The 24,656-nt window shown below is 35.8% G+C and overlaps 1 protein-coding gene across 1 annotated transcript in view; it reads left to right on the forward strand.

The window, feature by feature from the left end:
- Positions 1-24,656, forward strand: part of LOC126809877 (dentin sialophosphoprotein) — a 57,561-nt gene that overhangs the window by 27,024 nt on the left and 5,881 nt on the right. The window contains exons 2-5 of the mRNA XM_050534718.1: positions 19,501-19,766; positions 21,697-22,519; positions 23,419-23,619; positions 24,462-24,594. Coding sequence (XP_050390675.1) covers positions 19,501-19,766; positions 21,697-22,519; positions 23,419-23,619; positions 24,462-24,594 — 1,423 coding nt within the window. The remainder of the gene's footprint in view (positions 1-19,500; positions 19,767-21,696; positions 22,520-23,418; positions 23,620-24,461; positions 24,595-24,656) is intronic.

The following is a 24,656-nucleotide window of genomic DNA, read 5'->3' on the forward strand; positions in this document are numbered from 1 at the left end:
CCCATTTCATTTCATTTCCTTTCAACAAATGGACTGAAAGCCTCTTATTTACTTACAAGTACATGTATTTTAATAATAGATTAATTAAATTCTATAATTACAGGTAATGAACAATAAATATTTCTAGCCCACCTGTAATTTCTAAAAACAATAGACTTGTCAAACATGATTACAGATCTTTCAGAAAAATAAAAACTCCTAATGATGGATTGAGTTATTGTGTTAACTTCCTACCTGTAGCAGAACCTTTAATTAATGTTAGTTTTGTAGCCCACCTGTAATTAACAAAGACAATAGACCTGTCAACACCTGACAGGTTAACAACAGAATCAAGTTGAGTCCTGCTTTTTAAATTGTATTACTTCATTTATGGAGAGTAAATATTTCCAAAAATTTGAAATCATAACTTTCTATGTCTACATTTTGCACACAACCCAGGTTTTAGTAAAATCCAGTTGGATGTCATTAATGATTACCGGAAGCAACCATTTAACCATAGTATTGGAGACAGATTAATATAAACTTTATAGCTTGTTTCCCAAACTCTCTATGTCTACATTTTGCACTCAACCCAGGTTTTAGAAAAATCCAGTTGGATGTCATTAATCATTACCGGAAGCAACCATTTAACCATGGTATTGCAGACAGATTAATATAAGCTTTATAGCTTGTTTCCCAATCCAAATAAATTATTATATATTGTATATGATATTTAATTATATGTTAAATACTGTTTAAATCAACCATGGTATTTGGTTCCCTTTTCCCCACTTTTAAGAACAAGAAATTTGACTTGTGTAGTATGATATTGGCTAAAAGCGTGGAGATCTTTCTTAAACCTCATTACAAGTAACCTTTCTAAATTGCAATTATTCAGTATTATCCTTTAGGGCAAAGTATTTTCAAATGTTAACCATTTTTTAAAAACCAGAATTCAAGTGTGAAATACACAAATTCACTGCCCTGACAATTGTATGTTTGTGACAATTTGAAATATTGTTTTGAGCAATTTGAAAATTTGAAATATTGTTTTGGACAGTTTGAAAATTTAAAATGATTTTTTGGACAGTTTGAAAATTTAAAATGATTTTTTGGACAATTTGAAATTTTATTTTTTGACAATTTGAAACATTTGTTTTGTGACATTTTGTGACAATTTCAATTAGTACAGGGTGACAATTCTAGTGTTTCAGATTATGGCAGATAAAATCCCCCATACCTGGGCACCTGTTAATAAGGTAATTAACTTGGGTGTTAAACCAGTCATTATTTTATGACAGGTAACTTACCTGATTATAAACCCTTTGATGTTCAATAAACAGGTAAATCCACATTGTTTACATTGCTTTGTTTTAATTAGCCTGTAGTCACCTACACAGGTAGACACCTTGGTAGTTGATGGTGACTGGCAGACAAATGAGGTAAATCATAGTCAAGGTTATTGGAAGTCGAAGGATTTACAGATACACTCAATGCAGACATTCGTTTTTATGCAGGAGGAATACTGAAAGAAGGCAATCATATCTTGATCACTGATTAATTCGATAGTTTTAATTACATGTTCAGGTATAGGTGAACAGATTTGAAAGATATTGTTGCCTGTAGAAAAACAATGATGTGAAAGTACATGTACCTGTATAATGCGGTACACCTCAAAAGATAATTAAAGAAGAAGTGAACTAATGTAAGAAGGTGTACTGAGAAAAATACCTGTAATTAGGTGGACTGGTTGAACTTGGATCACCTGGCTGTATTGTACCTGTAATTAACACATGACACAATTTTCTGGTATAGGAATTACTTACAACTTTATTTCTGGCGACGTTTTGAAGACGGTTCTAAGATATTTATCTTTTAAAATTATATGGAACGATGTGCATTGTAGATAGTTTCAGATGAGGCCATTTTCCCAACAGTGATGTGAAAAGTCTGCTGTTTTGTGTTAATTTCTAGTGACTATAAACTGTTTCTGAATTCTGTTTGTAAACCATAAATACTGGATATCGACCATGTCTGGAAGGATGATGTATCTATGACATTTATTTTGGATTTTATTTCCCAAAAGCATTTCTCTAAAAGTTTTACAAGGATAGTAAATGAGCCTGATCCTATTATATATGTGTATTGAGTAATGGGGAAGACCCTTAGAAAACCTGCTTGTTTAGGGAGGTGAAAGAAAATACCCTCCTCAGTCAGCTGATTATGAATCTCTGTGATAATAATTAAGCAAAACCTGCCAAATAAATCAATAATTTCTTAAAATTTGATTAGAAGAAAGAAGATATTGAATTTCAAAATGTCTCTTGTTGAAACAGGTAAGAAAACAAATAGGTAGATTGCATATGTACATCAAAAATGAAGGGGTTTGGATGGTCGATTGATGAGCATGTGTGCGTTGTATCATTAGGTCTGTCATTGAGTCAACTGACATGGTTTTGATTCCCTGGTTGTACGTGACAAGGAGTAGGGTCGTCTGTCCAACATCGTTGGTTTTCTCCTGTTTTCTTCCACTGCTAAAGACCCCCTATGCGCAAGCGAATTATTGAAATAAAATTGAACCATATGTTATTCCCAAAATGACCTAGTTGTGTCGAGTGGATGTGAAACCCTATTTTTCTCTCTCTCTCAAAAATGAAATGAAATGGGATTTAATGTCCTATTTTACTGCACCGACTGGGCTAATGAAGACCACCATATGCCATACACTGTGCTACATGGACATGTGTGGGAGAAACTTTGCCCGGACAATAGAGCTGCAACCCACTCTTATTTCAAATTCCAACTGCTAGGGGTTCTTTTACGTGCACGCCAACAGGTTTTACTTCATATACCATCCGAACAACTACACACTGTCCTTGTACATAAGAAAGAGCACTTGTAAGCTTGGTATAAAGTTGATCACACTTAGTTGAAATTATGTCCACCATGAAAATCAGTGGACCATTTGATTGTCATGGGTGACTTGGAGTCACACTAAGAATGAAATAACTTTTCCCATTTCCTACTTCATTAATTAAAATTTTCATAAGTTATACAATTTAGAATTAGGAGATTTTGTGAAACGAAACCAATTAAATTTTTTGTTTTTTAATTATTTTTTTTTTTTTTGTTCAAGCAGAAGGAAACAAAATTTATCAGGTGTTCCTGAAGAACTAACATTCAAATGGGTGTGGTTATTTTTTTTAAAAAAAAAAATTTTTTTTTTTTTTTAAAAATTCCCCACAAAAATACAATTCAATCAAATTTAAATCAAATATAGTAGAAGAAGGATGTAGTCTAAGCTTAGAACATGATTTGTTTAAAGCAATTTTAATCGTTTGTATTTTTTACAATAAATTGTTCAAAATAAACAAACTGACTATCAAAAGTCTAATGTTTTCCTCATATAACATTGAAAGTGCAGGTCTAGAAAATTTGAAAAGGTGAGCATACATCCTATAGGCAGTGGTGTGACTAAGGTGAGCTCCTGGGCCCATGTGAGCACATTTTTAATCGGGAACTGGTTCCATACTCATGGTAATCTTCTTCTTGAGGGCGTGACTTTTCAAAATAAACTCAAAGGCTTCACCAGTACGATCAATATAAAACTTGACATGTTTGTTTTTTAGACAATTCCAGGACGTCCCTTGTTCTTTAGACAATTCCAGGATGTCCCTTGTTCTTTAAACAATTCCAGGATATCCCTTGTTCTTTAGACAATTCCAGGACGTCCCTATTTCATATACATGTACACTGCACCTTAGTAAGCAGATTCTTGTTCAAAAGTGATTCCTTTTTTACAATCTATTTATCACTTTAGTTAACTTGTGTGATAAAAATTGATTTTCACCCTTTTAAATTGTTTTTATTCAGGTATTCAGCATGTGTATGGCACCTTATTTATTTGTTCACTCACCATATTTTTAGAACTTGGTTACGTCCCTGCCTATTATAAACCAGTTGAAGTATGATTTTACTTTGTCCCCTTGAAAACAATATAACGAGAAAAGGGACCAAATAGTGTGTAGCCAACAATTTCTTTTGGAAAGCTTTGAATTTTTTTCCAAAAAAAACCAACAACAATATAACCAGAAAAGGGACCAAATACAGAGTAGCCAACAATTTCTTTCGGGAAAACTTTGAAAATCTTTCAAAAAATCCATAGATTGTACATGTACATACAATGGATGGAGATTGATTTCTGTTTGATTAATGAATGAGCTTTTAATATATCTGCATTTTAAATTCTATAAAATATTTAATTGTCCATATGTTGAGTTTTAGTTTAGAAATTTTATACACAGCATCATTGAGTAGGTTTTATTGACAGCCATTGTGAGTTTTGGGTGACGGTCATTTATTAATCCTTTGTCAATCATTGAGGATGGTTTGGGCTATTGTTTTGGTTATTTTGAGCACGTGTAAAGGTCCAGTCATTGTCCATCTGTTGGCTGATGACCGATAGATGACCGCTCATCTCGTTATCTCACCTGAGATCTGTGGCTCGTTTGTCCAGGTGTGTGTAAACTTGATGTATCGTCTTTGTTTATTGTTTATCTTTGTGCACAGATAATGATAGTAATGAATCAATACTTTCAAATATAGGTGTGTTTCATTTCCTAAAAGGATGCAAGGATATTGAAAAATTCAGTACCTCATAGATTTAATTTTAAACAAAAATATTAACCTGATATTTGCCACTTAAAGTAGCTAAGTCTCTAACTCAATATCATCCAAAATCTTCAACATTGAAAACACAAATTATTTGTCAATTTAAATCAACATTGATGCTGTGATCTTATCGAAAAAAAAAATGGGTTTCTGATATCCAATATTTAAGACAAAATAAACATTTTACCATTGGTACACGAATCGTGTACCATAATGCGTTTCAGCTCCAGTTCTAGCAAGAGACTCGAGGAACGAGGCTAGACATATTGCGCCAAACCAAACGGCGTATGTAGACTGGAATAACCAGGCGCTAGAAATTTGCATTCGATTGAGACTGCTGGCTTATTTCGCGGAACATAACTGATTTGAAATTAGAGTAAAAACGGAAACCATTGAATGTATATCAGTTTATATACATTCATATTACAGTATTATATGAGTTGTGACCCACTTGTGTCAATTCCTAGGTCCCAAATGTTAGCGATTTAGCTCCTTTAAGAAAATGGAATTGATAACATTACCCTGTTGCATTTCAACGGACAGGGTAGGGATATGAGCCAACGCATGTCCAGAATCTGGTTATTCCAGTCTACGGCGATAGTATTTATTGTGCATGCTCTCCAGATAAGAATATGGCGTCACCGTTTGACATTACTTGTGGAATATGTTTAGCCTCATTCTTCAAGGTCCTTGTTACAAATGGCGCTGAAACGCATTATGGTACCAATGGTAAAATGTTTATTTTATCTTAAATATTGGATATCAGAAGCCCATCTTTTCCTGGTAAGCTCACAACATCAATGTTGTTTTAAATTGATTAATAATTCCTTTTTATTCAATGTCAAAGACTTTGGATGATATTGAGTTTGAGACTTTGCTACTTTAACTGAGTGTTATTTCACATATATTGTACAATGAATGAGAAAAATGAGTTTGCAATAAATGAATGGCTTCCAATCGTAGCTGAAAACAAACACATCCAATAGATTTGCATCTTCGACAAATCTTCATGGCTAATATATGAACATAGCAATATATCATTCAAAATCTATTCAGATTTGACATTCCTTAAATAGTGCGACAATATTTACATCCAATACAATGCTTGTTTACATTGATCAGCTGGCTTGTAGAAAAATATAAAACAAGTACTTACATTGGTTAATTTACCGTATATCCACATGTTACAAGTGTTTACATTGGTTGATTTTTTATAATAGAATAGTGTATCTTACAAGTGTTTGCAGTGGTCGGTATGAAACTTAGTCAATGTAACAAATGTTTGTATTGGTTCATTGGATATATTTTTGTTTGTGTAGCCTCTGGACACTGGTCAAGAATAAACACATCTGTCAATATTTGATGAGTTGTCGAGCGGTCAACCTGGCTAGTGTCATTTCACTGGCTTTCAATTCAACATTCCATCGTTAAATAGAATTCTAAGATTCTGTTTGATCTGTGCATGTATAGGTGTAGTAAATTATCTGCTTGACCAAACACAATAGTGGGGGGGGGGCTTGAATGGCCGAATGGTTAGTGCGTGCACATTGTATCATAATTGCGTAAACTGGCGTGGTTTTGATTCCCTGGTTGTATGTAAGAAGGAGTAGGGTCACCTATCCAACCTCATGGGTTTTCGCCAGGTTCTCCGGTTTCCTCCCACTGCGAATTATTGAAATATAATTGAACCATATGTATACATGTAGTGCAGGACGGAGGGCATGGCAAGAAACAGTATCAGGTTTTACAGATGGGATGAAAATCTGAGGTACATTGTACATGTACATGTTGGCGGTTACAGAAATCTTAACATTTGAAATTCAAAATACATGTAAGAAAAGGATGTAGCACCGTAATCCAGCAAGATTTCCCTCGTATATGTAGCAACCTGCATGTATGCCAATGAAGAACAGTAGGACATAAACTCCATCCATTTTATTTCATTTTGATCCAATATAATAGAAAATACATGTATATAGATAATTCTGTATACCCTGATGTAAGAGACTAGAAATACTCATAGCTGATGTAATAAATGATCTTGGTTTGGAATTTAGTGTTTGAATGGCATCCATAACTTCCTGGACAGTTCTGGCTTTGTGACTGTTCTTAATAAGTTTAGTTTATATAAGGTTTTGTTATGATCTCTAGAATATGGTCCTTCATTGTATATTATTAATAGTGTCAGTGGATTAAAGCTACAATTTCATATTTTTAAGTTATATTTTTAAAATTTATTAAAATAAAGCCTTAAAAAAGATAGTATCCATAAACCGTCCTACCTTGTTAAAGAATAATCCTATTAATCCTATAATTCACTATTGCCAGCTGAGAAATTGGCAAAAATATCATTTTCAACATCAAATTCCGACATTTGAAGGTAGCTAATGCATGGAGGCAATAGGAAAACATGGGAGGTAATTGTGTTATTATTTCCTGTGTCAATGATTTTTAAGGGTGGGAAATAATGCCCATGGTCGTATAATAGTGAGTTGATAACCTATTGAGCAAAAGACATAGAAATAATTATGTTTTGACTTTCTTAGAAAATATGAAATTCTCGCTTTAAGCTTCAGACAGTTGAACCTAAACGTACAACGTTTACGTATAATTTTGTTAATCCGGCTCTATTAATCCAACTCTGTTGATCACGTAAAACCTGGATTTTGTTGATCCAACCATCGATATTACTGATGTTGGAACGTATTATATAGAGTTTGGGATCTCAGTCAGTGGGCTAAACTTTAGACAACAGATGAGTTGAACCTAAATGTACTAAGTTAACATATAATTTTGTTAATCCGAGTCTATTGTTCATATAAAACCTACACCTATAGTTTGGTTGGGAAATCTGTGGGAAACATATAATATTGTGTTTAGGATCTTTCCACAAAGCGTTAGCACATCTTGTCTTGTACCTATTAAATATGTCAGTGGGTTAGGTTAAACTTTAGAGGGATGAGTTAAACCTAAATGTTCTATGTTAAGGTATAATTTGGTTAATCTGAGTCTATTGTTCGGGTAAGAGCAAGAGACCTACTGGTAGTAATATAATGATATCAGATAGGTGTAGCTTTAATTTGTTTAAATCTCTAGTTTCTGATTTATAGACTATAGACGTCACTTAGACAGTCCGTGTCAGGGTTTATATCACTCCCTTAATTACATATCAAGGTCATAGTAGGTTGGCGTTGGTCAATATTGAAAAGAGAGGTGGTTGCCTAATTTCTATACAGTAATAGAGAGAGAGAAGTGGGTTTAAAGGCCACTCTCCACAAACTAGGTCATTTTGGGACTAACATGGCCAACCCCTATAGTACTAAATGAAATGAAATGAAATGGGGTTTAACGTCCTACTGTTCTGCTCCTAAACTGGGTTAATGGAGACGGGCATATGCCATACAGTGTGCTTTTAGGGAAATTTTGCCAGAGTTACGGCCTACTGCCAAGGGATCTTTTACGTGCACGCCAATATGTACACGGGATCTAGGTTTTTTGTCCCATCCGAATGACTAGACAGCTTTCCTTGTAAGGCCCTCCGTCCATCCTGCATCACTGACAAGGGAGAACCACACCGGAAAATCTGGATGAACTTTCTCGGCCAATGCAGGGATCGAACACCCGACCTCCAGGCTAGCGAGCCAGCGTCTTACCCACTTAGCCACGTGATACCCCCCCCCCCTATAGTACTGGTAGCCTACTATCAATAGGTAAACCATTCGGCCAACCCCTATACTGGTACTATCAATAGGTAAACCATTTGGCCACCCTCCTGTCCTATACTGGTACTATCAATAGGTAAACCATTCAGCCGCCTCCTATACTAGTACTGTCAATAGGTAAACCATTCGACCACCCTCTATACTGGTACTATCAATAGGTAAACCATTCGGCCAACCTCTATACTGGTACTATCAATAGGTAAACAAGTAATAAAACGTATGATTTATCGTCTGATTGACAGATAACAAAGATATTATAATAAATAGACAATATGGCTGTATTCACCTCTCTTTAACTTACCATATTATATATAATAATTGCATATCTCAAAGTTATATCTCCCATAGTAAGTATTGTTGTTTTAACATCTCTATTCATTATATATACGTGTAGCAGGGGGGGGGGGGGGTGGATGGCTGAATGGTTGGCACATGCTTGCTGTATCATAAAGTCTGTCATTGAGTCAGCTGGTGTGGTTTCGATTCCCCGGTTGTACGTGACAAGGAGTAGGGTTGCCTGTCCAACCTTGTGGGTTTTCTCCGGGTACTCCGGTTTCCTCCCACTGCTAAAGAGCCCTATGCGCAAGCGATTTAAAATTGAACCATATGTTAAGTCTCGAAATGACCTAATTTGTGTCGAGTGGACATTAAACCCCATTTCTCTCTCTCTCATTATATATACATTGTAATAATTATACATCTCAAAGTTATATCTACAACAGTAACTGTTTATGTTTTAAGGTCTCTATTCCCCATTTCAACCTTCTAGTGGGGCTGCTTACATGTAAGTGCATAAAGCTTTCAAACCTGGATACAAGTACTAAACTTAATTTGCTTGGATTTCCGTCGTTATTTATTAAGAAAATAGGGGGGTTGGATGGCCGAATGGTTAGCACGTGCACGCTGTATCATACGGCCTGTCATTGAGTCAACTGGCGTGGTTTCGAATCCCTGGTTGTACGTGACAAGGAGTAGGGTTGCCTGTCCAACCTCATGGGGTCCTCCGGTTTCCTCCCACTGCTATAAAGACCCCTACGTGCAAGCGAATTATTGAAATGAAATTAAACCTTATGTTAGTCCCGAAATGACCTAGTTTGGGTCGAGTGGATGTTAAACCCCATCTGAGAGGAAACCGGAGGACCGAGAGAAAACCCACAAGGTACATGTAAAGCAGGTGACCCTACCTGTCACGTACAAGCATGAGATCGAAACCACACCATTTGACACATTGACAGACCATACTGTCTAAAGTGCACTACTCAACCACTCAATCAATAACTCATACATTATTTATACATAAGTCTAAAACCGTTACAGTTCGTGAGAAAGCGTTTTTGTGTGTTTTTTGTTTTATTCAGTGAAAACTGTCAGTTAGTAAGTTGTTAAACAAGCAAGAGATATGTTTTATTACAATATATACATCGTACGTACGGCCTCCGGCACATCAAACTTTACGACAACCTGTCTCTCACATATCACAAAACTTTCTTCATTTTAACATAATTTTCTGCCACTTATCAACGTTACATCGTCATGAATGGAGTTTTATTGTCTGTTTGTTGTTAATTCTTGGATTCTTTAAAATGCTGAAAAAGCATAAAAAAGGTAAAATATGGATATTATATGCATATTGTTTTGTCTGGGTGTGATGTTTAGTGTCTTGTACGAAGTTGTCAAAATTAAAGCCTTGAGTGACGTTACTGTAAATATTTGAATTTTTAGACAATTGTGCACGTCAGCCATGTAATTTCATGTTGTTAAATGTTTACATTTATATACAGAGAGAGAGAAATGGGGTTTAACATCCACTCGACACAAACTAGGTCATTTCGGGACTAACATATGGTTTAATTTTTATTTCAATAATTCACTTGCGTGTTGGGGTCTTTAGCAGTGGGAGTAAACCGGATGACCCGGAGAAAACCCATGAGGTTGGACAGGCGACCCTACTCCATGTCACGTACAACCGGAGATTCAAAACCACGCCAGTTGACTCATTTATATGTACATGCGGAAGAATGTACATGTATGTACATGTTTAGACTTTGTCTTGGATTGTGCCAGAATTTCTTTTTTGATTGGCATTTAGTAATTGAACATATTAACACACTTAGGTACTATTTTATGGATACACAATTACTGAGTTTAATACTAAGTGACGTTTCGACGAGGTACTTGATTGTTATTTTTGTTGCATATTCTGTATATATATTTGCCTACTATTCACATACCAGTATCATTTGCTTGATAAGACGAGAGTATCGTCGTCGAAACGTCGCTTAGTATTAAACTCAGTAATTGTGTATCCATAAAATTGTACCCTGTGTGCAAGAATTTGATTGTTAAGGCTCTTCACTGCCTTCAATATGATCTGTCTGAGCTAGTGGCTACAATATTAGCCATTGTCTTTCACTTGTTCAAAAAAAAAACTCTTGTATGTCTTTTCATTGATTTTGTTTGACATTACTGTCACTGTTACTTGAATTTTTAGTCATTTTTTGTCAACTCATGTTGAATACATGTACATGTACCTGTATTTTGTGCAGAATTCCATTGTCAGACTTTTTGCTAAGAATTGATTGAGTTTGGTGTACTATATTAACAACCTTCAATAATAATTGTTCATTGGTTCTGGTGTTCGCAAATCCCCTACATGTACTTCAAGCTCTGAAGCAATTGCAATTCCCCACTTCGAGCTCTGAAGCAATCGCAAGCAAAGTCAGAATATGTATAAAGTTACTAGGAAAAAACATGAATGGTCTGATGCCTGATTGGAATGCATGGCAGTTACCTGTTGATGATGATTGTTAGAGGGCACTCTTATCAGCAGTGAATATTCGCTAGGCTTCTGCAATCACTGAGAGGCATGACATTGGTGGGGGTTAATTCCTCCTGCAAATTAATTTCTAGAACATTCTTTTGAAGTATTAGAAAAATGAAAAAAATATGTTTGAAGTATATCTGGATAAAAACATATTTCCTATTTAGTGTAAATGGGTATATGAAATGAGTAAAAGGAACCAATTTACGCTACGTCTTATGTAAACAGTACATGCACTTTCGAGGCAATTATCAACACCGTATGATGTGACGTCACATGTAGAAGGAATACTTGAACTTATGAACGTCGGTCATGTTATACAGAGGTATAAAAAGGCTTTTGTAATACTTCTGTGAAACAGACTGCTAAGAGGGTTGGTGGGATGGATGGCCGAATGGTTAGCACGTTGTATCATAAGGTCTGTCATTGATTCAACTTTCCTACCTCGTGGGTTTTCTCCGTTCCTCCAATTTCCTCCCACTGCCAAAGACCTCTACACACAAGCGAATTATTGAAATAAAATTGAACCATGTTAGTCCCGAAATGAACTGGTTTGTATCGAGTGATTGTTAAACCCCATTTCACTCTCTCTCTCACTAAGTTGAACTGACGTTCAAAAGTGTTTACTTTCCTTTACATTTTTGGGTCAATATCTAATTTTTCATGTCATAATCCAGACTAAAATATATTTGATTAATTTAATTGGATTAAAAAGAGGCCCATTAAATGGCTTACCTGACATTAGACAGGTGTTTATATCGTTTACAGAAAATGACAAAATTTTAAATTTGTGATTCTAAATAGTAGTTAGAGGAATTTAAAGGAATTATGGTTCGAGGTACGGTGTTGAATAAATTATTAAGCTTTATTTAAAAATTCATCATGTTTCTAATAGAATAATTCCCGTAAGAGGAATTCAAAGGTAATAAATTTCAAGGTACGCGTTGAATAAATAATAGAGTTAAAGTCTATGATGACATAACCTATTATATCCTACGCATGTACGAACGAACGTATATAATGTGTGAATTGTTCAAATCTGAAATCAAACACTCGGATCAAATGACGATGAATTATTCATGACCACCAGGAGAAAGTTTAAATATGTAATGTAAATGTAAATAGTGCATACATTTTATCTGATAAAATAGCACCTTGGTGTGCCGATTTTACAATGAATATATTTATCTGATATAATAGCATCTTGTGTGCCAATTTCACAATGAAAAAATTTTATCTGATAAATTAGTACCTTGGGCGATATTTTTCATTTAAATTCCTGGCCTACATTCATGACATATAGGTCAACTGTTATGTACATTTTACAATAAAAACTTAAATTTAAATAAATGGAAGTACATGTACATGTATGGGTATTGTCCATTGTCAATACTGCACTTGACTTATAATCAATATGCATTATTATGTATTATAAAACAATGTAGACCAGACATCAGTTAGTTTCAATTTCTTCAATTTCTTAAGAATTAGCTGTTGATCATAATTAGGGGACGAATAGATCTAAGGGACAAATTGTCCTAGGGGACGAATTGTCCTCAGGGATGAATTATCTGGGGACGAATAGTCCTAGGACCGAATAGTCCTAGGGGACTAATTATCTGGGGTCGAATTGTCTGTGGACGAATTATTCGGGGATGAATAGTCCTAGGGGACGAATTGTCCGGGAACGAGTTGTCAGGGAACTTGTTGTCCGGGGACAATTGTCCCATACCCGTATGTGTAGATATATAGTTTGAATATAGTCAGAACAGAAAACTTGTTTAACTGCTCTTAGTTCATGTAAAATACATGTAGTTACAGAGGCTGTGCATGGAACAGTGGTGTATGCTTACTTTTTCTATAGAACCTTTTACCACCTCTCAGAAGAGTTCACAAAAACTTTTGTTTTAGATTTGTATTGATATATAAGTTTGTATTTGTAGGTGTAGGCCTATATATTGTATAGCCTTTCTATCGGTCCTTTATATAGTATGGTGCAGGGTGACCATAAAAAAAAACCAGAACCCATAAAATTTTTATTAAATTCTACAAAGGTCCAGCCTTCAACTTCAGTCTGTGCGATCATTCACCAAAGTTTCAGTTATCTTGGTGGCTTTGCATAAAAGGCCACTTGGAGTATATTTTGGAAAGAATATGACATTTATGTAAAGACACCAAGATAACTGAAACTTAGGGGAATGATCATACACAGACAGATGAAATTTGCTGGACGTTTGGAGGATTTAATAAAAATTTTATGTCTTCTGCTTTGTTTTGGGTCAGGCTATAGGGGAATGATCATACACAGACAGATGAAATTTGATGGACGTTTGGAGGATTTAATAAAGATTTTATGTGTTCTGCTTTGTTTTGGGTCAGGCTATATTTGTAGCTTGTCTAGATATAAAGCGTGGGTATATTGCGTAGGCTTTCTATAGACCCTTTATGTAATACAAATGTCAGGTATATTTGATATGAATGTGACCTAAATTACTCACTGAAATGAAGATTTATGTACCTGAAGTGTTTATTATTGACAGGTTTATTGTATAAAGATTCACGTACAGTAGATAATAGAATACTTTACACTTGATTCACCAATATACACCTCTCTTAATTCATGTAAGATTTGGTAGTCATAGGAACCAGATTCAGTGAAACGTCCATTTTTCGGGCAATGTATTTCCATTTTTTTTGCATAAACATCAGAGAATGTGACCATATATCATAGAAATATAATTGTAAAATGAAATTGTTCACACTTTATATTTTGATTACTATAATACTATAATGGTATAATTGTAAAATGAAATCACACACGGTTTATGTTTTGAATACTTTAATACTTTAAGACCTTGTGTAGTAACATTTGTGGAAAACTCGTTTTAGTTAATGATTCATTCATTCTGAAAATTTGTGTGACAAAGAAAATTTTCGGTCAAATATCGTCAGCCCCACCAACTGAGATTGGTCCCCTATACCTAGTAGTGTTGAGACAGAGAGTAAACCTACTGGTATTAATCGTTGAGTTTGGTTGTAATGTTCAGATCTCGGGGTAATAAATAATAACTGAGTGCTATATTTATAGGGCTCGATCCCATATTTATCCTAAAATGTTCTCCAGGATTTTCCAGCGTGGTTCCCCTTGTCAATGTTGCAGGAAGGAAATGAAATGGAATTTAACGTCCTACTGTTATGCTCCAACTGGGCTAATGAAGACGGAAATTGCAGGATGGAAGGCTTAGTCATTTAGATGGGACAAAAAACAAGTCCTGTGTTAAAGATATATTATGGGAGATTCGGTAACGAGTTGGCAGTTCTCACTATAATAGTTAAAAACTAGATAATGTAAAGGCAATTTGGTGAAAATTTCATTCAAATTGATCCACTATGAACCGAGAACTAAGCGACTGAAATTCCCATAAGCCTCGGTCATCAGTACCGATAAACAACATAGTCTCGATTATCCATTTAATCGTTTAATCGAGAAGGAGAGTTATGCAGTAAATCGGCTTACAATCCACTAAAGATCGCAGGCTAGCGCTGCCATCTAGAGTTGATTATGGCCTGGATAGGTTACTTAATGTATAATTAATAATTTAGATAACATCTCAGGCCTAAAGAAAGACCTGAAATAGGCAGATTTAGCTCTTGCATAATGTATGGTTAAGTTGTCATGCTTGTAAAACAACCTTTGACAGTTGGAATCCCAATTGCTGTTGAGGCATAACTTCCCCCATAGCACACAGTATGGTGTATGCCTGTCGTCGTTAGTCTAGTAGACCATTAAACCCCTTTTCATTCGTTATATTTATAACCCCTATCTCTGCCTGCATAAAAAGATATTTACACGTATTACATGATCCCCAAGAAATTGAAAATAGATATAGAGTTTCACCACATCCAATTTTTACCCTATGTTGCAAGCACCATACAGGGTTTAATCACTACACGTATTCATTTATGTAATATGTATATATGTATTGGAGAAGACTTTTACAAGTTGTAAAACTTGTGTCTTATCCAGTTGTTTATTGAACAATAAAATATGTTTAAATTAAATTAAAATCATATTCTCTTCTTGTAGACTGGAATCAATTACTGCAATCCATACTTTCTTTCTCTTTCTAAAGCTTTTATTAATTATTTTGTATTTCTGTTACACTACTGTCTAACAAAATAAAATTACAATTTTCGGGGTGCCTTGAAATAAAAAGTGTCACTATTGAAAGGAAATGGGGTTTAAAATTCTTCTTTTCTGCACCAGTCAGGCTTGTAAAGGGTAAAAATTGCCTTAATAGCAGTGCTACGGATATTGCTTGCTAGAATTGTCTTGGTCAATACAGGATTGAACCAAGTACCTCCTGGTTAGTGAGCAAGAACCTTAATCACTGAGCCACCTCGGCTGCATGTCACTATTAAACGTTCTATTCACTATTCATGGACCATGGAGAGGTTTCTCCACCTCTGCATCCTACCATGGGATCCACCACTGTCATTATTCATGGACTATGGAGGAGTTTCTACACCTCTGCATCCTACCTCGGGATCCACCACTGTCATTTATTACTTAAATTAATTTGACATATCCTATTAGTAACATAATATGCTTTAAACGACCATCTTGTTTTTAATCGCCAATTGAATCTAAAAATAATTTGTTTTGAACATGATCGAAATCAGTCGCAGGACAATGCACAGATAATTAAATGTTATTCGATAAACAAAATATCATTTATAGACGGATGGTAACATTGATTTATTGTCACATGGCACCTGTTGACGAGATAATAATAGAGTTATCTATCCATTAATCTGGATTAGGTCACGACATCCAGTCCAGTATTTCCTATTTATAAAATATAAAGTAATCAATCATTTAGGTCTGGATAATTAGCTATATGAATCTGTAAAGTTATCCAGGGGCTGTAACAGACTCTATTAATAATGAAATGAAATGATTGGGCTAATGAAGACGAGCGTATGTACATGGTGCTATGAGGGAAATTTTGTCTGGATAATAGTACTACAACTTACTTTTATTTCAAAATCCAATTGTCAACGGTTCATTTAAATGTCGGTCAACACATACATGTAGACAGAGGCTCGGTTTATTGTCCCATCTGAATGACTAGACCCTGTCCTTGTCAGGGCCTCCATCCTGCACCACTGACAAATGGAAACCACCCTGCATAAACACAAGAGGACTTTCTTAGCTAGCAGCTGTGCCACCTCACCCACTGAGCCACTGTGCCTCCCCCAAGGTTGCCGTGGAATCCCACTCCCCCTAATACACATCAATATCCTTCCACTGTGTGACTCAACACTAAATCTATTTGTTAAGGCCAGCTCAATTGTCGTCAAGGTTGCTGAGATGTAAATAAGGTTAGGGCTCGTGATTGTTTGTGAGATTGTAGGTTAGGGTTATTGGGAGGTGAGGGTTCTTTACAGATCCCCCCACAGAAAGCACGGGTTAAGGTAAGCATTAGGGCTAGGTCCAGGGTTAGGGTTAGCGCTGTTTACATCTCGTGACCTTTGACCAAACTTACAGTTGGCCTTATCAAATAGATCTAACCCTCTAGCCACATTACTATATAATAATAATAATAATTTGAACTTGTATAGCGAAAAAATCCAGCTTGTAAAGCTGCTCTGTGGCACATGTACAAAAATATATATATGATTACGAGTACACAATGTAATAGAATAAGATATAAAATCATAAAAGAATAAAAATAAACTATTTGGTAAAACAATATAATAGGATTTAAAAATAAACAGATAAAATATAGATAGAAAATCATAACAAATTAAAAATAAACTATTTGGTAAAACAATATAATATGATTTACATACCCCCCAGATAAAATATAGATAGAAAATCATAACAAATTAAAAATAAACTATTTGGTAAAACAATATAATATGATTTACATACCCCCCAGATAAAATATAGAAAGAAAATCATAACAAATTAAAAATAAACTATTTGGTAAAACAATATAATATGATTTACATACCCCCCAGATAAAATATAGATAGAAAATCATAACAAATTAAAAATAAACTATTTGGTAAAACAATATAATATGATTTACATACCCCCCAGATAAAATAGAGATAGAAAATCATAACAAATTAAAAATAAACTATTTGGTAAAACAATATAATAGGATTTACATACCCCCCAGATAAAATATAGATAGAAAATCATAACAAATTAAAATTAAACTATGTGGTAAAACAAATATATAGCAGTCTACAGGTAAAATATAAAACATTATAATAATTGGTAAAAGAGATATTTACAGAGTTGCTCTCTTTAAGTTTATCAGTAAGAAAGACCCCATGATGTCTACCACATAAAATATACATTAGTAAAACTTACTGAACATGTTATAAGTATTTTAATGAAACTTATTCAAGTGTTGAAAATATTTTATACCAGTTTTTTCCACCACACACAGATATTTAAATCGTTTGAATCAGATCACGCATCACTTAACAAATATGAATGGAATTTTTTTTATTTTCGATTTTTACTAACACTCCCATTTTTATTTTTATTGAATTATAAGATTTCTAGATAAATGAAATGAATTAATATTAAAGTTGTTAGGGTTTTAAGTACATATGTCTTTGGTTGAAGACTTTCATAATCAAATTTAAAGTGAATGTAGGAGGGATGTAATAATTAAATAATGAAATAAGGTTTGACGTCATACACTGTAACCCTGGTATCATTTAATCTTGTGTATTTAGCACTAATTTCTTTCACATTCGTTTGATATGAAATCTTTGTTTTAAAATTAAATACTTGTAAATTGGACACTCATTATCAAAATTAATCAGTCGGCTTTAAAGTGGACACAAATACAAATTAGATGAATTTGAGTGATTTTAAACGATTTTTACGAATTTTGAAACAAAGATTTGATATTGAATGAAGGTGAAAGAAATTAGTGCTAGATACACAAAATTAAATGAGACCTGGGTTACAGTGATACTTTTCTACACCAACCAGTCTAATGAAGATCAGTGAAAGCCATGCTGTACGCTATGAGGGAAATTTTGCCCCAGCAGCAGTCCTACAACCTACTCATACTTTGTATACCAACCACCATGACTAGACGCTTTACATATAATGGGAGCCATGGTGGCTAAGTGGGTAAGATGCTGGTTCGCTAGTCTGGAGGTCGCGTGTTTGATCCCTACATTGACCGAGAAAGTTCATCGGGATTTTCCTGTGGGATTTCCCCTTGTCAGTGGTGCAGGACGGAGGGCCTGACATGGACAGCTGTCTAGTCGTTCGGATGGGACAAAAAACTGAGGACCCATGTATACTTTGCCAGTTGAAATTTAATATAAGAGTAGGCCATAGTGCCGCTGCCTGTGCAAAATTTCCCTCATAACACACTGTATGGCGAATGCCTGTCTTCATTAGTCGAGTTGAAGCAGAACAGTAGGACGTTTAACCCCATTTCATTTTAACATATAATTCCTTTGGTTTGTTAGACATATATGTATGTTGCTTATATTTGTGTTAGTTTTATAAAAGGGAGACAAATCCATCTTAAACACAATGTTTTAGTTCTGTTTGAATTTTCTACAATAAAATAGTGGATAACAACAGTCGAGCTAGTGTCTGACTTTTTTGCATCATAGGCAATTCTACTACTTCCACCCCTCCTCAAAAAAACATTAAAAACTTTTATTTTCAAATAACAGTTGTAGAAAAAACCGAAAAACACAAAACGGGAAACTGCTAAATTTATTTTGAATTACAAAATAAGTAACTTTTATTGTTCGTCTTACAAAAACTTTGACCCCCAAATGTCAGTACTAATGTGAAGGGGATACAATGGCATGCTTTGGATTCAGAGTTATGCGCCCCTAGGACTATTTGCCACTCCTTTCCAATAGAAAAAATCATGTATAACCAATGCATTTTCAACGCTATTGGCAGATTCTGATCTTCATTGCCATAAGTCAACTCTAGAATGTTCTAATTAATCGAGGACTCAGAACTAGAAGTGTCACTCCTAATAGTGCAAAACTGTCCTGCCAGAAAGTGAATATGTGTCACATACCAGTTCTGGCATCAGTATTTCAGTGCTAGAAGTGACTACATGTATGTGCCAGATGGTGAGCTTTAATCAAAGTTGGAGATATCCACTTTGATTCTGAGCCCACATAATTGTTTTATAAGCGATACTATTTGCAGATGTTTTTTTTTTTAGGTTACAAAAATAGAAATACATTTGATTGCAACATTTTTAGTTAATTTTATTTGTTTGTGTTTTTCAGCTGTTGGAGATTTAAAGAAGTTTTCCACCGTTGGTGATCATCATACTGCATATCATGGCTTCGACTGTCACATGTTCACAGCGGAATCACGACCACAGTGTGTCAAGGATCAGTACATCCTCTCTGACGTCACACCAGCCAAGATTTTACGTGAGGCAGACGCATATCGTAAAGATGGCCTCTACAGTTCTCTATTGTTTAAACTATGGCCGGTGTTCCACAACGAACCTAAACTCAAAACCCAAGATCTTAATCTGCCAAAGACAGTGAGTTGACTTTGATTTTGAATATGTTTATACACAGGTGGGCTGTCGTCTGCCCAACCTCGTGGGTTTTCTCCAGGTCCTCCGGTTTCCTCCTACCGCTAAAGACCCCTACGCGCAAGCGAATTATTGAAATAAAATTAAAATACATATGTTAGTCCTGAAATGACCTACACGTAGTTTGTGTCGAGTGGACGTTAAACCCCATTTCTCTCTCTCTCTCCTTGGTCGGCTGGGCCACTAGATTGGATATAAATACTGCCGAAAAAAACAAATGAATAATAGACTGACCTAGTAGTCGAAGGATGGATACCCAGGTCAGTTATAAGATCTAGTCCACTATATTGGTTTAATGTCCTACTTCTCTGCCCCATCCGGGGTAATGAAGATGGGAATATGAAGGTCTTGATGATGTTCATGGTGCTTTTCCTTGATAAACAACACGATGACGACATGGGAATAAAATGAAATGAACCAGGGTTTAACAGTTTACCTTTCTGCACCAACCAAAGTCAAGCAGACGGGCATACTCCAGGCATTGAGCTAACAAGGAAATTTTGCCCTGACAGCGGCACTACATCCTACTCTTATTTCGATTTCCAACTGTCAGAGGATCTTTAACATGCACCCAATGGTATACACAGGTCTAACTGTCAGGGGATCTTTAACGTACACCCAATGGTATATACAGGTCCAACTGTCAGGGGATCTTTAACGTGCACCCAGTGGTATACACAGGACCAACTGTCAGGGGATCTTTAACGTACACCCAATGGTATATACAGGTCCAACTGTCAGGGGATCTTTAACGTACACCCAATGGTATATACAGGTCCAACTGTCAGGGGATCTTTAACGTACACCCAATGGTATATACAGGTCCAACTGTCAGGGGATCTTTAACGTACACCCAATGGTATATACAGGACCAACTGTCAGGGGATCTTTAACGTGCTCCCAATGGTATATACAGGTCCAACTGTCAGGGGATCTTTAACGTACACCAATGGTATATACAGGTCCAACTGTCAGGGGATCTTCAACGTACACCAATGGTATATACAGGTCCAACTGTCAGGTCCAACCTCGTGGGTTTTCTCCGGGTCCTCCGGTTTCCTCCCACTGCTAAAGACCCCTACGCGCAAGCGAATTATAGGAATAAAATTTAAAAAAAACATATGTTAGTCCCAAAATGACCTAGTTTGTGTCGAGTGGACGTTAAACCCCATCTCTCTCTCTCTCTCTCTCTCTCTCTCTCTCTCTCTCTCTCTCTCTCTCTCCAACTGTCAGGGGATCTTTAACGTACACCGATGGTATATACACAGGTCCAACTGTCAGGGGATTTTTAACATGCTCCCAATGGTACCTTGATTTGCTCGTCCAATTCAAATGCCTCCCTCCACTGACAAGGGGACTTGAGACAGTGGTGATGCATCCCCCCCCCCCTTGCCCCAACCATTATACACGTGACAAGGAGTAGGGTCGCCTGTCCAACCTCGTGGGTTTTCTCTGGGTCCTCCGGTTTCCTCCCACTACTAAAGACCTCTACGCGCAAGCGAATTATTGAAATAAAATTAAACCATATGTTAGTCCCGAAATGACCTAGTTTGTGTTGAGTGGACGTTAAACCCCATTTCTCTCTCTCTCTCTCCAACCATCATACAGACTTTAAAAATTAAAAATTGATTGTATGTACTATTCATTCAAAGCATGTCATTTCCGAACTTCCATGAACATGTTTTGTGTTCTTTGGCCAGGACATGTAATGTACATGTATATGATGTATACTCCAGATCGTTGGCACTGTATTTCACTAATCTTGGAGAATGCTGATCCTGCCACTGTTGTAAACACCTGTACCGGTGTACAGCTATACAGGTGACCTAATCCCACCTAGTTTATAATAAGATTTTTACGTTCATTTTATTTTTAGATGCAGCCTGTATTATCATTTAAAAAGGATTACAAAAAACTCAAACTTCGTGAACGACCAAAAACTGTGGCACTGGATGATCTACATATTGATGAAAATGCTACAGCAGAAGAAGAGCAGTTAACTCCAAATAAAAAACCAAGCACCGTTGTCATAGATACGTCAGGGTCTGCATTTAACCGCATGTGTTCTTTCCGCGAGTCTTTAAAGTCAGATTCCTCTGGCAAATCCAAACGGCGCCGAACGGTATCTGGGGTTTCGGATAATATCCTGCAAGAGATCAAAGTCTTTGAGAAAGAGAAAAGAATTGGTGGACGAATACAGCCTCGTTCCTACAGCTTCGATGATCTCGATGCCGAGGATGATCCCAAGAAGGATGAGATAATGGCGCAGTATTTTAATGAAATCGACGCCAAATACGAAGAATATATAGAGGATGAAATTGCAGCCAAAGAACCAAGATACATGAAGTTTATTCCGTGCAGAAGAACTCGCTCATTACCTCGAAGCGTGAAATCACGACAGAGATGTTTGTCAACTGAGCATCGTATGAGCACGACCAGCCATAGCTACGCAAGTAGCACAAATTTAAGTCAGAGTGTCGTCTCAATTGCATCCAGTCGATTTTCACGAGCTACCAGACGATCAAGTATCATCGGAAACAAGATCAAATCCATGGTTCAAAATGTTTCCAGCAGTGTTTCTCGATCACGGCCGAAGTCATTAGATCTGGATGCATTAGATTTTGATGCTGCACCAGAACCGTCTCCAGCTCGAGCTAAGAGTACGATGCATATACCCAATGCCAACAGTATGCCTGATGGTATGTCTAGAATAGTTTTTATTAATCTAATTTCAAAAACTAAAAAGATTAATCTCTCTTTGAATTTGAGTAAAAAAATGAATAGATTTGTTTAGATTTATTAAGTGCAATTGCCCGAGGGAGAGGTAAATACATGTTTGTGGTGTGCTGTGTGATTGTTTGTAAATCTGGGGATGCCTATAGATTGTTTTTTCCTGAGGCTTTCCTACTGAATTGGATTGGGGGGCTGAAGGATCTAACACATGCACTTTAGATCATAAGATCTGTCATTGATTCAAGTAGTATGGTTTCAAGTCCCCTTTTGCATGTGACGAGTATGGTCAACTGGCCTGGTTTCTATTCTCTGGTTTTCCGTGACAAGGATTAGCTCTGCCTGTTCAACTTTGTGGGTTTTCTACAGGTCCTCTGGTTTCCTCCCACTGCTAAAGACCCATACGCGCAAGCGAATTAATAAAATAAAACTGAACTATATATTAGTCCCAAAATGACCTAGTTTGTGTCGAGTGGATGTTAAACCCCATGTTCTCTCTCTCATTTGTCAATTACATTGTACCATACTGATCAGCAGTGAATATTTGCTAGCCCGCTACAGTCACTGATAGGAACTTAATGAGACCCAAATATTAACGTTTTTCCTGCTGCAAATTAAATTCTAGAACAATTTTTTTAAGCATTAGAAAAATAAATAAAGGTGTTTCAAGTATATGTAGGTAAACAATATTTCCTATTTAGTGTAAATGGGTATGTACAATGGAGCCGTCAAATGATAAAGCAGTCATCTTTTACAGAGCTATTATAGTCTTCGCAATACCACTGTGAAACAGATTGACATTGTACAACTAAATTCATTGTTTCTAGGACTGCATTTCACATGTTAAATGTTTAAATTATTATTTCAGGAATTATGAGTGGAGCTAGTGGATCAGAAAGTTCAGTTGGACCTGGTTCTTATTATTATTTTGAGAGTAACACCCTACCAAAAGCACAAGCCCAAAAATACGATTTCCCCTGGGAAAGTTTACCCAAAGATTGGACGACAGCCGTTAAACTTCGTGAAATTTCTAAGCGAAGACCAAAAGAAGAAAGGCAATCATCATCAGGTTTGTTTAAAAATTTATTTTATTTAACTTTGAAAAACTTTTGAGGTTGCTAATTTAATAGTTTGAAACCATTGAATCCCCAAATTGAAAGAATACAGGTTATATATACACTTTAAAACCATAGAATTCCCAAATTGGCAGAATACAGGTTGAATAAAGGCTTTATTAAAACTATAGAATCCCCAAATTGGCAGAATACAGGTTATATATACACTTTAAAACCATAGAATTCCCAAATTGGCAGAATACAGGTTGAATAAAGGCTTTAGAACTATAGAATTCCCAAATTGGCAGAATACAGGTTGAATAAAGGCTTTATTAAAACCATAGAATCCCCAAATTGGCAGAATACAGGTTAAATATAGAGTTTAAAACCGTACAGTCCCCAACATAGCAGGATGCAGGTTAAATGTAGAGTCCCAATATGGCAGAATTCCCAAATTGGCAGAATACAGGTTAAATATAGAGTTTTAAGACCATACATGTAGAGTCCCAATATGGAAGGATACAGGTTATGTATATAGAGTTTAAGACCATAGAGTCCCAATATGGCAGGATACAGGTTAAATATAGACTTTAAAACCATACACATTAAAAGTATTGGTACTTTTATTTTAAAAAAAAAAGAAAAACATAACAGTTGTAAACAGTCTGAGAGAAGGTTTCCTCTAACTGCTTAAGTCCCCTACACGCAAGCGAATTTTTGAAATAAAACTGAACCTTATGTTAGTCCAGAAATGAATGTTAAACCACATTTTTCTCTCTCTCTTTCTCTGTTTGCATGTGATTTTTATCAAGTAGATAAGGACATTGTTTATATTTTATGCGTGATATATTTTCAGGTCATTGGAGTGCTAGTAGCTGTAGTAATCGTCAGTCTATGGAATCGGGTAAATCCAGCATGCCATCATCATATTCAGCTATTTCACTTGGTAAAGATTCCGGTCGTGATTCTCCATCACTCAGTGAAGACAGGTAGGTTCTCTCTTAATTGGAATTACCATAATGCGGTAAATGATATCTATCTTTTTGTCAAT

This window comes from Patella vulgata, chromosome 2 (assembly GCF_932274485.2).
Source record: "Patella vulgata chromosome 2, xgPatVulg1.2, whole genome shotgun sequence".
Taxonomy (NCBI): domain Eukaryota; kingdom Metazoa; phylum Mollusca; class Gastropoda; family Patellidae; genus Patella; species Patella vulgata.